This window comes from Onychomys torridus, chromosome 13 (genome assembly GCF_903995425.1).
Source record: "Onychomys torridus chromosome 13, mOncTor1.1, whole genome shotgun sequence".
NCBI lineage: Eukaryota > Metazoa > Chordata > Mammalia > Rodentia > Cricetidae > Onychomys > Onychomys torridus.
Genome location: NC_050455.1, coordinates 48,891,265 through 48,905,282, shown reverse-complemented (window position 1 = coordinate 48,905,282; position 14,018 = coordinate 48,891,265). Strand labels below are relative to the sequence as shown.

Below are 14,018 nucleotides of genomic sequence, written 5' to 3'. Positions count from 1 at the left end.
CAGGAAGGCCCTGTCTGAATTTGTAATATTCTTTTCTCAGTCTCCCATGTAGCTGGGATTATAGGTCTGTGCCACCAGGCCTGATCATTTTACTATTTGACCTAATCAATCATCAAACTGCTCAAAGATTTTCTTGTACAGTTATTATTTTTTTTTAAACATACATTCACCATACACTTTCATCATCCCAAAGTTCTGATGTGCTTGAAGGCAGTCAACTGAGCCCCACATTCAGCCTACAGTAATGACTGATCTATGTTCTGTCCCTATACAGATCCTCCTGGATTTAAGATGGATTATGTCCTATTGAGCCCCATGGTGTAGAGTTTGAACGACCTAGTCAACTGAACTGGGTCTGGATTGTGTTGTTTTGATGGTTCCCGTCAGTGTATCCTGGCTTTCCTATCCTCTGTCATTGTTCTTTGGTTTCTCAAATGCCCATGCTTCATCCTTCAGCTTATGTTTGCACAGTAGAGATGTCCTTTTGTACCCTTGCCAAGCTTCCAGAAACTGAAGCATGTTCCTGTTTGCTAGATTGGTAGTTCAGAGATAAAGGAGTTCTGTCCCTTCTTACAATTCAGTTTGTGTTTAGTAGGCTTTGTGCCTGGGTTTTAGTAATCCTTCCTCCTCCTCCTCCTCCTCCTCCTCCTCTTCTCCTTTCTTCTTTCCTTTTTCCCTTCCTTTATATTTATTTCACCTCAGTGAACAGTTTCTGAATATTTACTGCTCTTATTTCCTAGAAGTTAAAAGGATAATTAAAACTTTTTAATAGCCGTTAACCAAGATGACATTTCTCTACTGTGGAAAAATACCAAAGATCTCAGAGTAGCCAGTCTGAACCTAGTGAAGATGGCAATTATCCAGAACACGGTTCTTTTACTTGGTCCTGACATCTTCTGTGTTTAGCTTCCATGTTGGTACTAGTTGGCTTTAGGTTTCTTATCCCACTTTGGCTTATTTATATTGAACCTACATTGTCTCCCAAAGCAGGAGGAAGTCTCTGCCCTTCCTACAGTGGTGGACAGAGGGTGTTGGTATAGAGTTGTCTCAGAACTGAATCTTGTCTTTCACAGGGACACTTCTGTCTGTCTGTCTGTCTATCTATCTATCTATCTATCTATCTATCTGTCTATCCTTCAGCAGCAATGTGCCTTTATCTGGGGAGACAGATTTTTCTCTTCCTTTCCAGCGGCTCTCCTTTCTGTTTTGTTTGTTTGTTTGTTTGTTTTGTTTTGTTTGTTTGTTTGTTTTTTGAGAGCTTGGGGAGGGAGGCAAAGTTTATGTCTCTCCTATAGCACGCCTGCTATATTCCCCCTAAACCAAGCAACACTCTCTCAAACTTGCCACCTCTGGAGATTTTAGAGCTTGTGAGTGCACACAATGTGTTAGTTCTCTTCAAGTCTTAGGATTACAGTTACATGGTATCACGTTGGCTCCCATTTGGCCATCAGCAATTCCTTAATCTTTTGGTTGGTTTCCTCACTGCTATACACTCTATTCGGTGGTGTGAATGAGAGAGAATGGCTTCCATAGGTTCGTATGTTTCAATACTCAGACCTCGGTTGAACTGTTTGGGACTATTAAGAGGCGTGGCCTGGAAGGAGGTGCATCATGGGGAGGGGGCAGGCTTTGAAGCTTCACAAGCGTCCTATCTCTACTGAACTCTTGGCCTCCTGCCTGCACTTGAGGTGTGAGCTCTCAGCTGTTCCTGCTGCCATGCCTTTGCGCCACCATCGTGGACTCTGGCCCTTTGGAGCTGTTGGCCCGAATAAACACATTCTTTTATGAGTTGTCTTGGTTGCAGTGTTTTGTCACAGTGATAGAAAAGGAATTTATGATTTTTTTTAACGTTCACTTAAAATTTCAAGTTATGTGTCTCTGTGTGGATATGTGCCCGTGAGGGTAGGTGCCCACAGAGGCCAGAGGCATCAGGCCCCCCTGTAGCTGGGATTATAGGTGGTTGTGAGCAACTCAGTGGGTTCTGGGAATCTAACTGAGATCCTTTGTAAGAGCAGTCCACACTCTTTCAAGGCCAGTCCGGTCTACATAGTGAGTTCTAGGACCACCAGAGATACATAGTAAGAACATGCCTTCAAAACAAAATGAAACAAACACGCACACAAACAGGAACAATGATAGAAAGGACGCAAGAGTTAAGGGAGGGAGAGTATAGAGTGTTGACTTTTAGGCGTGAAATGGATATTGGTCTTAACCTGTGTGTGTGTGTGTGTGTGTGTGTGTGTGTGTGTGTGTGTGTGTATGGATGTTTTGCCTGCTTGTATGGTTGTGCACCATGTGTATGCAGTGCCCATGGAAGCCAGAAGAGGGTGTCCGTTCCCTTGCTACTGGAGTTACACACGGTTGTTGTAAATACTGAAGATGTGGCTGCTCCAAGGTATGGTTAAGCAGGTTTTAATTGTAGACGTGAGGGCGAGAACAGCCAGAGGCATCTGGAGGAGTCCAGAGCAGACAGAAAAAGTGTCAATTGAAAATGGTCATTAGACTGGACCTGGCCAAGAGAGGAGAGAGGGAGAGAGCAAGACAGACAGACAGATAGAAGAGAGGACCAAGAGGGGCAAGAAGAGCAAGAGAGCACATAGCCGCAATAGCACATTTTTAAGGAGAAATAGTGAGTAGCTGAGGGAAGTAGAGGAGGGAGGCCCTTGAACTGGAGAAGTTTAGGGTGTAAGGGGTGAGAAAAGCCAAGGTGCCAGCATAGACTCTGAAAGCTGTAACAGGAACTTGTGATACTGAAGGACCCTGGAGGCCAGCCTGCACTTTGGTGTGCTAATAGGCATCTCAGATGGCCATTTGTCCCTTCTGCCAGTGGTAAGGAAATGACTCCTTTTTGTAGAGGGGACCAGCTTCACAAGTTCCTGAGGAATGCTGGCTTTTGTCTGTTGCAGACTATTTGTTCAAGTATGTACAGATGTGTTGCTGTATTACCTTGCCTGCCTAAGGCACCCGATTGGTCTAATAAAAAGCTGAATGGCCAATAGAGAGGGAGGAGGTATGTGCAGGACTTCTGGGCAGGAAGAGTAAGTAGGAGGAGGAATTTAGGCTCAGAGAAAGAAAGAAATAGAGACACCAGGGACCAGCCAGCCAGACTCAGAGGAAGCAGGAAAGTAGGACATACAGAATGAAAGAAAGGTAAAAGACCTGAGGCAAAATGTAGATGAAGAGAAACAGGTTAAAAGAGCTAGTGGGACAAGCCGAAGCTAAGGACAAACATTCATAATTAATAATAAGTCTCTGTGTCTTTAACTGGGAGCTGGTTGGTGGTCCAAAGAAAATCCATCCTACATTTGTCAAACAGCCAGAATTTGGACCTGACGGTTGTAAACTGCCATGTGGGTTCTGGGAATCAAACACAGGTCTTCTGGACGCAGCCATGACTTGTAACTCCCGACTCATCTCTTCAGTCCTTGCTGGTGCATTCTTGAAATCACAGCATTTATGCTTACAGAGAAGATCATATATGAAGCACGGCTGAAATGCAATTGCCTGTGGGTTGGAGTTTGCCCTAGTTGCCCTTTGAGTGGAGTGTAGAAGAAACAGATGACCAATGTGTATTCGAGGGGCACAGTAAACAAGCCACTGAAATGGCCGCTCCATTATTTGTGGGAAGGTTTATATTGTAAATAAGAGAGAGCGAGAACATCCATAGGCATCTTGAAAAGTTCAGAGCTGAGAGAAGAAGAAGCAGGCTGGCCATGCCAGGGCCAGGGCAGCAGAGGAGACAGCAGAAGCTGTGGGGGAGTCCTGTTGGTTATAAGGGTTGTTATGTTGCAGTGGGGAGGACTTGAGGAGGTGTAAGGGGCCAGGAGGCTAGTGAAGCTTTGAGATGCGTAACAGGTATGTGTGAGTAGGGACTGAGGGATATGCAACCACAGGTGTATGTCAATGGAGAACCATATATCCCTTCTGCCAGAGGCAAGGGAGATGATTCCCTTTGTGGAAGGGAATCCATTTCACAAGTTCTTGAGGAATGCTGGTTTTTATCTAATAGACAGAAATCCTTGAACTAAGCCAAGTGTATCATTTCTGGATATGTGCACTGAGACCTAACACAACGGACCTAGAATTGATTCTCAGGGAGTTTGCAACCCATTAGAAGAGCTATATTCATATAAAACCCCACAGTGCAAGAAAGAAAGATGTACCTGCCTCGGAAAGGTCAGTATTGTGGATTAAAATTACCATTAATTTATTTATTTTGGTTTTTCAAGATAAGGTCTCTGTCCCAGAACTTGCTCTGTAGACCAGGCTGGCCTTGAACTCACAGAGATCCACCTGCCTCTGCCTCCCAAGTGTGGGACTAAAGTTGTGTGCCACCACCGCCTGGCTAAAATTACATTTAGATGGGAGAAGTAATCCTAACATGCAGAAAGAGAGAGAATATTCTAAATTGAGAAGACACCGTAAGAAAGCACAAAACATTTGGTAAAAACATCACCTGATAGAATGCAAAATGACAAAAAGGGCTAGAGAGATGGCTCAGTGGTAAAGAGCACTGACTGCTCTTTTAGAGGACCCATATGACAACTCCCAACTGTCTGAAACTCCTGTTCCAGGGTATCTGACACCCTCTTCTGGCCTCCATGGGCACTGCACACTTGTATGGACATACATGCAGGCGGAACATCCATTTACATTAATTCAGCCAAGATAGGGATGTCTACTATTTGGCAAACTTTGTTGTAGGCTTTGCAAATACAGGTATAAAAATAATCCTTACCTTAACGGCTCTGGGATAGTAAGGCAGAAAAGGAACAAGTGGGTAGTCTGTTGGTGACTTGCTGGAGATGGGGGTCCGGGGGAGATGCAGCAAAGAAGGGACATAGGGGATGTGTTTGGAGAAGGCAGTGGACATTACATGGGCAGTCAGGGAACATTTGAGGGAAGAGCCAACTGTGGTGAGGGTATGAGCCATAGGTTACATAGGACCTCATATGCATATGCTGATAGAGAGGGTGCAGGTGAGGGCCTGATAAACTGAGGTCCTAGAATGGGCAAGAGGTGAGGCTGCTGGCTTGAGACTGGGAACAAACAGTTCACCTACAGCAACAGGAGGAAAAGAACAACAGTGAGCGCAGGTAAAGGGGCACTGGATGGGGAGCCACTTTAGAAGCTGTAACGTTTGCTATCATTTATTATTTCGGGCAGTCAGACCCTTTAATAATGCTGGCCACTGGTAGCCCAGGAATCTGGGACAGAGCCAATAGCAACCTGCAGAACACAGGAATTCCTTGTATTTATAGACTTTAGAGGGCAGGGCTCTCTCAGCTTAGCAGATCAATGACAGTACTAGATAGGATTTAAGGATATATATAATTTAGGGAGTTAATCCTATTGTCCAACCCCACCACTGGGCTGCTTCATGCTAGGAGCTTAGCAGCTTAAGGAAGGTAGTAGATAGGATATAAAGTGTGGCTGATCCCGCTACAGGGGCTGCCCTCCCTGTGGCCTAACATTCCATGAAGCAGGGCTTGGTGAATTACTCTATCAAGTTAATTCACATAAGAAAATGAAGGGAGGGGCCGGAGAAAACACACACACACACACACACACACACACCCCTGGGCATAGTGGCACCTTTAATCCCAGCACTTGGAAGGCAGATGAGGCTGATTTCTGAATTTGAGGCCAGCCGGGTCAACATAGTGAGCTCCAGAACAGGCAGGCTTTACAAAGTGAGACTATCTCAAATCAAACAATTGTGCTGGTTAGTTTTATGTCAACTCGACACAAGCTAAAGTCATCAGAGGGAATCTCAATTGAGAAAATTACTCCATAAGATTAAGCTGTAGGCAAGCCTGTAGACCATATTCTTAATTAGTGACTCACACGAGAGTACTCAACTCTTCGTGGGTGGGAACACTGCATGGTTGGTGGATGTGGGTTCTCTAAGAAAGCAGGCTGAGCAAGCAAGCCATGGGCAAGTCAGTAAATAGCGCTCCTCCATGACCTCTACATCAGCTCCTGCCTCCAGGATCCTGCTCTGTTTGAGTTCCTATCCTAGCTTCATTCAATGATGAACAGTCATTTGGAAGCATAAGCCAAATAAATCCAACACCAAGATACCACCTGCATCTTATTTAACTTTCCCTATGTGTAGTGATATATTGTATACCCTAATAAACTTATCTGGGGATCAGAGGACAGCACCAGCCACTAGATTAGACGTAGAGGTCAGGCAGTGGTGGCACACACCTTTAATCTTATCACTCTGGAGGCAGAGATCCATCTGAATCTGTGAGTTCAAGACCACAATGGAAACAGCCAGACAGTGGTGGCACACACCTTTAATCCCAGTACTGGGAAGCACATGCGCCTTTAATCCCAGGAAGTGACAGCTGGACAGAAACGTATCTAAGGCATGAGGAAACAGGAACTAAAGCCGTTCAACTGAGACCCTTTTGGGTGAAGACTCAAGAGGATTTCAGTCAGAGGATTCCTGGAGTTGAAGAGGTGGTGGCTGTAGCTTGCTCTGCTTCTCTGATCAGTTTTCACCCCGACATCTGGCTCTGGGTTTTTCATTGTTAAGACCTTTTAAGATCAGAATACCACCTATGTCCCAAAGATGTCACCTGGGTCTCCTTTAATCATACCCCAGCTTCCAGGTCCTTGGTTTTCCAAGTTGCTGTTGAGACAGATGCCCAGGAGAGAGTCAGAACCCAGGTTCCCTGGAGGGGTCAGCAGGATGCTAGTAGGGTAAAGGCCCAGTCAGGAGTGGGTAGGAGGATGCTGGGTGGCTAGAAAGAGCTCTTCATGAAGGAATCCATGTTAGCTCACCTCTCAAGCACTAGGAATTTGTTCACATCATATGTTTTAAATGACGGAGATCCTTTCTGGGTTCAGTAGAGAAATGCACTAAAAACAGATTTGAGTAAACAGGTTCTTTGATGCTGGCTACTCACAACAGGGAAAGCTAGGTTAGGAGATCCCTCATTTTGTATATTTTAAAGGATACCTCTGCAAACAATGAGCCAGGAGATGAAAGCTGGTACATATCTAACACAACCAATGCATCTGAAAACGTGCATAAGCTTAAGTAACATCCACCTGTATGTTCCAGGGAATTACTTTTTTTCCTTTTTTTGAGATAGGGTCTTTCTACAGAGTCCTAGAATTCACTATATAGGTTAGGCTGGCCTTAAACTCACAAGAGATCTGAGCATGCCTCTGCCTCTCTAGTAGCACCAGCATTAAAGGCGTGCACCGCCATGAATTACTCTATCAAGTTAATTCACATAAGGAAATGGAGGGAGGGGCAGGAGAGACCGACAGTTCAGCAGTTAAGAACATTTGCAGAGGACAGTTCAATTCCCAGCAGGCGGCTCAGAACCACCTGTAACTCCAGAGCCAAAGGATCTGCTTCCCTCTTTTGGCCTGTTCCCCCAAATAAAAACAATAAAAAAAGAAATGGAAGGGCGCCTGCCACTGAGTCTCACCTACGAACTGATCTTTAGGCCCTGAGTTGTGTAGCTTCTAACCAGTATTTGTGAAATCAAACAGGAGACACACTCAAGTTTTGTCACTTTATTTCACTACATTAAGCAATAAGGCAAAACAGTAACTTGTTATTCATAAGTCAAGGAGTGCCTCTCATCCCCAAAAGGAGCCAAGAAGGATGCAGCGGCATTAAGTGCAGTATGCCTATAGCATATATTTGGAACAAAAGAAAATTTTGGTATGTAAATTAATTCACAAACCCAAAGTAACTTAGCTTTAAGTTTCCAAATTGTAGTTTCAAGTGCTAAGGACTCCCGACTCTTGTGTCCTGGTGCACACTGACTAGTAATAAAAACCCTGCACTGACCTAATATCAGAAGGGCAACAGACACAATTTCTAATTCACCAGCTACAGCTGCACCTGATCTAATACCAGAAGGGTGATCAGTGCAACTCCTAATTCACCAGCTGCCGGTGTTGAACCTTTTCTAAGAACGCAAGACCAGCTCACACTACACTCACCTTGAAACAGCCGACAGTGGTTATTTGTAAGTTAACCTAACTTCTTAAACAGCAATTGTATGTTCAGAAGTGTTTTTGTGGTTGTCACCCAGGAGTAGACCCATACGTCAACATTTTCTAGGGAGTATCAGTTTCACTGCATAAAGGCATGCAGACAGCTGTGCCTGTCTTCACAATTGTGTGGACTTATGAAGCCATCTGCACTTAGATTTCCCCCAACCCAAGCAGACACTGAGGAAGGGTTTCACAGAAGGCTCGGACTTGAGGCTTTGTGAAATTATAAAAAAATCACTTTCTGTAGTTTGAAACTTGTAATTACCAAACTCCTTGCTCCAGCTTCTATGAGGTTAAACATTAGTTACTGTTCCCATAACATCGGAGACCAGTATTTTCTTCTTATACTGAGGTAAATATATTACTTTGTGAGAATATTGTTTCATGAAATTGGCTTGATCTTAAATAAGATAGTGTCTTCCAATAGCTTCCTAGTTTCCTCTTTTAAGGGGAACTAACAGAGACTATTTCTGTCTGTAGTCCAGATTCTCTATCCCTTAAAACAAACCAAACCAAAGCTCCTGAAGACTGAAAATGAAACCCAAAGCGGGGTTTGTAAACAGGAGCTTCTTCCAAGGTCTGTTGGCCATGTGCTAGGAACACTTTAAGGAAATGGTGCAGCTGGTCTACTTTCAACTCGTTTTAGGAAACATCCCAGAAATCAAGGTTTGCAACTCAACGTTAGTACTTGAGAGAAATGGCATGTCTGGGTTAGAGCAGCACTCTGGCTCCTTGCTCAACTGCTATGGCTTACAAGCAACATGGTCTCACTGATCCAGCACAAGAAGTCTTACACCTGCCAAGGGAAAGGCTCTTTTTGACATCCAGTATTGGATTTAAGAGACTGATAGTTCTCCTTCAGCTCAGTGGAAAAACGTTAGCTTGTATCATGCTAAAAAGTCAAAGTTTAAAATGTTCTCTGAACCCCAGAAGTGAGTATGTCCATTTAAACTGTCTTGGCTCTCTTGCTAAACCCCGAAACATGAGGACATTCCTTGAACTACACAACAGAGCACAGGGCTGGGTGGGTGACAAGTGTTTTTACTCCTAGCAGGTGAGTTCAAGGTTAGCTTGGTATACATATGGAGTTACATGGAGGGAACCTACATGAAAAAACAAATGGGAAAGAAAGAACCAAAACCAAACAAACACAAACAAAATCCACCCACCCCCAAAACAAAACAAAACAAAACTGTCTCCCTGTGGCAGCATTAGCCCCTGAATATTATGGCAATGTTAAAACAAATGGAACTTCTGATATGTAATTGCTTGTGACTCAAATCTTAAAGTCTTAAAGACTACTGAGGGAAATGAGGGCAACTGGTAGGTATACTGTAGTCCTTCACAGGAGACAGATGGAGTGCCTTAAGAAAGTCGTGTCCTGTCATCAGAGAGACACCGTGACAATCCTACTTCTCTGTCATGGAAAACAACGGCAAAGTGAGAGCCTCGGCAAGTAAAGGGTTCTAATTACTAGGTTACCCTTAATGGAAGGCCGAAAGCAGTTGAACAGAGGTCAATGCTGGGGCACAAACGGCAGGTCTTCTCTGGATTATCACTCTAAGGTTTTCAGGTCAAACTGTGACAGGTACGAGGCCCATTTCTCAGAGAGTAAATTGAATGCCCCTCAGAGGAACGCCCATTTCACTGGGATGGAGTTAGGCTGGTACTCAAACGTACAGGGCTCAGTGTGGGAGACACAGACTTCCTGGCGTCACCAGGAAGTGGAACAGCAGTGACCCTGTGCTCCCAATCCTGGCCTGGCCTCCACTCCTAGGAACAGGATTTAGTAGTGATGGGTACATCTTTATAAACACGTCTAATGAAGCGGCAGCTTCCATACTGTTACAGAGTTACCAGCTGACTTTGTTTTAAGGAAGAAGAGGGCCAAAGCTCAGTTCCACATGCTGAGTGAGCCAGATGACCTCTGTGGCCTGGTCACTTTCTTCCATAGGGCGGATGGGGGCAGCCAGGTTTTTAAAATCATGTTTCATCTTGAAGCACACGGTCACTTCACCTTCCTCTCGCTGTGGGGTGACTTTGATGAAGATGCCCACTTTGTTGGCTTTTCTGAAAGCTACGATGCTAAGGAAAGAAAAGCACAGCATTAGGCAGATGAGAAGTCAACCGAATCACCAAGTCTCCTAGTCACTTCCTGGTTCCTGGGAACCTCTGCTGCGATCACCATCCCGCTGACCATCAAAGGAGAGTGTCTTCAGAAGAAGCTGAGCTATTTATACTTCCCTTTAAACATTTTTATTTAACATCTATAGGTGTTTTGCCTGCTTGTTAGTCTCTGCATCATGTACATGCCTGGTGCCTGCGAGGCTGGAAAAGGGCATTCGATCCCCAGAACTGGAGTACAGATGGTTGTGAGCCACCATTTAGGTGCTGGGAACTGAATCTGGATCCTCTGGAAGAACAGAGAAAATTCCTAACTGCTTAGCCATTATTCCAGTTTTTTTTTTTTTTTTGAGCTGAGGATCGAACCCAGGGCCTTGCGCTTGCTAGGTAAGCGCTCTACCATTGAGCTAAATCCCCAACCCATACTCCAGCTCTTATAGTAATTATTTCATAAATATAAAGGAAAAAAAATTAGTTTTTAAAACAAAGAAATAGACACATAAGCATGCAATTTTAAGGTCTGACTTGAAATATAGCACCCAAGCTCATGTCTTGAAGGTTCAGTTCCTAGCATGTGATGCTATTTTGGAGACCATGGAACTGGTAGGTAGTGGGGCCCAGCTGAGGAAAGTAGCCCACATAAAGCTCTCATTTGAAGGCTATCCAACCATTTCCAGTCCAGCTGTTTTGAGCTTTCTCTGAACCACGTGACTAGCTTGTGGCTTCTCCTCATGCACCCACTGTCAAAAGGCGTAGGTGAAGCCTCTCCTACCTTCATGCCTCTCCTGCTATGATGGACTAAAATCTCTCTGAAATTGGAGCTAAATAACCTTTTCATCATAAGCCAATGCTGTCACACATCTGGTCACAGCAACACAAAAGGACGAATCCAGGCTCCTGGATCGGCTGACTGGTCTGAGGATCACAGAAAGATCACTTACTCAGGGTCATCCTGGAAGTCCTGGGGCTCTGCCAGCTCATCGTACTCTGCTGCTGCATCCTTGCCGGCTAAAACAAGCTCTTTGGGAGGCACCACCACCTGAGAGCAAAGGAGACAGACTGCAGCAGCACCATCTAGACAGGTGAGCATCACACATCTGGACACATTTATACTCCTTTCAGTCTTAAAACACTGCTGAGGAGCTCGAGCATGAGAATGAAGAATGGAAACAAGTGAGCATTTGCGGGCTGCAGGATGGCTAATGCTTACCTGATAACCTATTGGCATGGCTGTGAATGAGTTTCTAGATTGGGCCGAGTAGGGAGAAGACCCACCCTACACTGTGGTGGCACCATTCGTGCACTGGATAAAAAGGAGAAAGTAAGCTGAGCGCTATCATCTGCTACTTTACAACCGATGCCAAGAAGTGCCATGACCAACTGACTGGAGGCCAGGCACCAACCATGACTACCCCGACCGCCAGGCAAAATAAGCTTCCTGAGATTGTTCTGTCAAGACCTGCTGTTACCAGCTATTCTGTTGCAGCAACAGGAAGTAACTGACTAGCACAGCTTACTGAAGGGAATTCAACCAGGCCAGGGCGGGGGGGGGGGGGGGGGGGGCTACTGCATCTTTTCCTCTTTTTCTTCTTTTACTGTGTTACTTCTCAAGCAGAGAGGAGTGCATATCCCCTGTGCTATATTATTTTTAAGAAAATCCCTGGCATATTTGGGACAATTTACCCCTCCCTCAAACACAAGGACTTTCTGACACTGAACACTGGGGTTTGGGGAGTGTATTTATATTTATGTTTGTGGAACACAGGCTAGATTGTTATGTTGTAACTGGTTATGATACCTTGTTACCTCAGAGACCAGCAGAAACCATCAGCCACTAAGTACAGCTACAGTGCTCTGTGTGTGTGTGTGTGTGTGTGTGTGTGTGTGTGTGTGTGTGTGTGTGTTGGTAGTGGTGGCAGCGGCAGCAGCATGTTAAAGCCTTGATCAATGAATGCTGTGTCCACATTCCAGACTGTTATGTTTCTAGCCCAACTACACTTACTTATTATTGTTATTTTTAAAAACAAATGTAAGGACATGTGTCATCTTTTTCTAGAGGTGATGCTAGTGAATGAAATCATTAAAGGCAGAAGAAAAACCCACTAGGAAATTCTCTAGTGATATTCTTTGAATAGCAGCTGGAGATACAGGCATTTCTTCTATAAATACTCACTGTGAGTATCACACTGAATTATGTGAGTCAGTACTACATAAAGTTCTCTTAGAATGTCCATCAACTAGGTTGGTGGGATGGCCTAGTGGGTCAAAGTGCTGGCCCCCAAGCCCAGCAACCTGAGTTAGTTCCTCTAGACCTACACGGTAGAGCAGAGAACTGACTCTAACCTTGAAGCATGTGCCATGTGCACACAGTATGCACATACACAAATAAATACACATATGTAAAATTTAACAAATTCCATCTGTGGTGATATTATGTTCTCCAAAATATTGTGCACCCTAATAAACTTATCTGGGGTCAGAGAAGAGAACAGCCACTAGATATAGAGGCCAGAAAATGGTGGCACACACGCCTTTAATCCTAGCATTCCAGAGGCAGAGATCCATCTGGATCTCTGTGAGTTCAAAGCCACACTGGAAACAGCCAGGCGTGGTGATAACAAGAGCCTTTAATCCCAGGAAGTGATGGCAGGAAGCAGAAAGGTATATAAGGCGTGAGGACCAGGAACTAGGCTAGTTAAGCGTTCAGGCTTTTGAGCAGTTCAGCTGAGATCCATTCTGGATGAGGACTCAGAGGCTTCCAGCCTGAGGAACTGGTGAGGTGAGGTGGCTGTGGCTTGTTCTGTTCTCTGATCTTCCAGCGTTCACCCCAGTACCAGGCCTCAGGTTTGATTTTATTAATGAGACCCTTTAGGATTCGTGCTACATCCATCGGCCTCTAAGTAGCAAACTATAAAAACCCTACATTTCATTCCGTCAAACTTATCTTAATGTTTAGTCACCGCTATTTGCACTCCTACATAAATAGTGGACGTAGGACAGACACCAGCTTCTAGAAGGAGCTGACCTCTCCTGAGTCCTCAAGAATGAGTGTTGAACTGAATGGGAAGGTGTGCACACTGGGGAGCTAGAGCAGGAGGGAGGAGGGGCTCAGGTACAACCGAGCAGCACACGCAGCCCCCAGCAGGCACTGCCGGCCATCAGTGCAGCAATCCCTACAGCGGCACCTGGAGAGGCTAAATTCGGAAGAACAGGAAGCAGCCATCGTCAAGAAGCTGTGCCAACACGGAGGTGGGGTGGGGTGGGGTGGTGGGGTGGGGGGTGAGAGGGTGGGGGGGGGGGGGGGGGCCCTGAGATGAGAACACCGAGACTTGACAGGCAGTGGCTGCGTGTTTGAGGACTACATAAAATGAGGCCGTAGAATCAGGACACGGGCTCACAGGCAGAAATGGGAGCCAGTGTGGACTTTTAAGCCATGTCCAATGAAGCCACTGCAGGCGATGTCAGGGTCTGCCCAAGGGGACAAATGCCCTTACCTTAGCAGTGCTGTTGATATTATCAGGGTCCCCCTCTTCACACTCCAACAGAGTCACATGGGTGAGGTTCTCTACTGGATTTGTAAGAGTCAGGAGGACCTGGCTCTCCTGGAGAATAAGAAAAGCATCTTTCACACATGTGCCACACTCCCACTGAGGTCCACCTTCTTAGGTGTTACACAAAATGATTCTCAAAACCACCCCCTTTTCTCCAAAGTAACAACTCTTGTTCCTCTACACCAGAGCATCCTAAGAATGTTTACTGATCTTTATGTTTCTGTGTTAGCGACATATCCTCTGGAGTGGCTATCTCACTAAAGAAACTGGGCAGATTCTAGTTACTAGGCCTAGAAAGTCTGAGAAACATTT

The 14,018-nt window shown here is 45.1% G+C and overlaps 1 protein-coding gene across 3 annotated transcripts in view; it reads right to left on the bottom strand.

The window, feature by feature from the left end:
- Positions 1-7,527: 7,527 nt before the first annotated feature.
- The window catches only part of Dctn4 (dynactin subunit 4), a 33,057-nt gene continuing 26,566 nt past the window's right edge, over positions 7,528-14,018 (bottom strand). For all 3 annotated transcript variants that reach the window (XM_036204789.1, XM_036204790.1, XM_036204791.1), the window contains 3 exons: positions 13,650-13,757; positions 11,097-11,194; positions 7,528-10,116 (listed from right to left, as the gene is read on the bottom strand). In XM_036204789.1, coding sequence (XP_036060682.1) covers positions 9,903-10,116; positions 11,097-11,194; positions 13,650-13,757 — 420 coding nt within the window. In that variant the 3' untranslated portion in view covers positions 7,528-9,902. The remainder of the gene's footprint in view (positions 10,117-11,096; positions 11,195-13,649; positions 13,758-14,018) is intronic.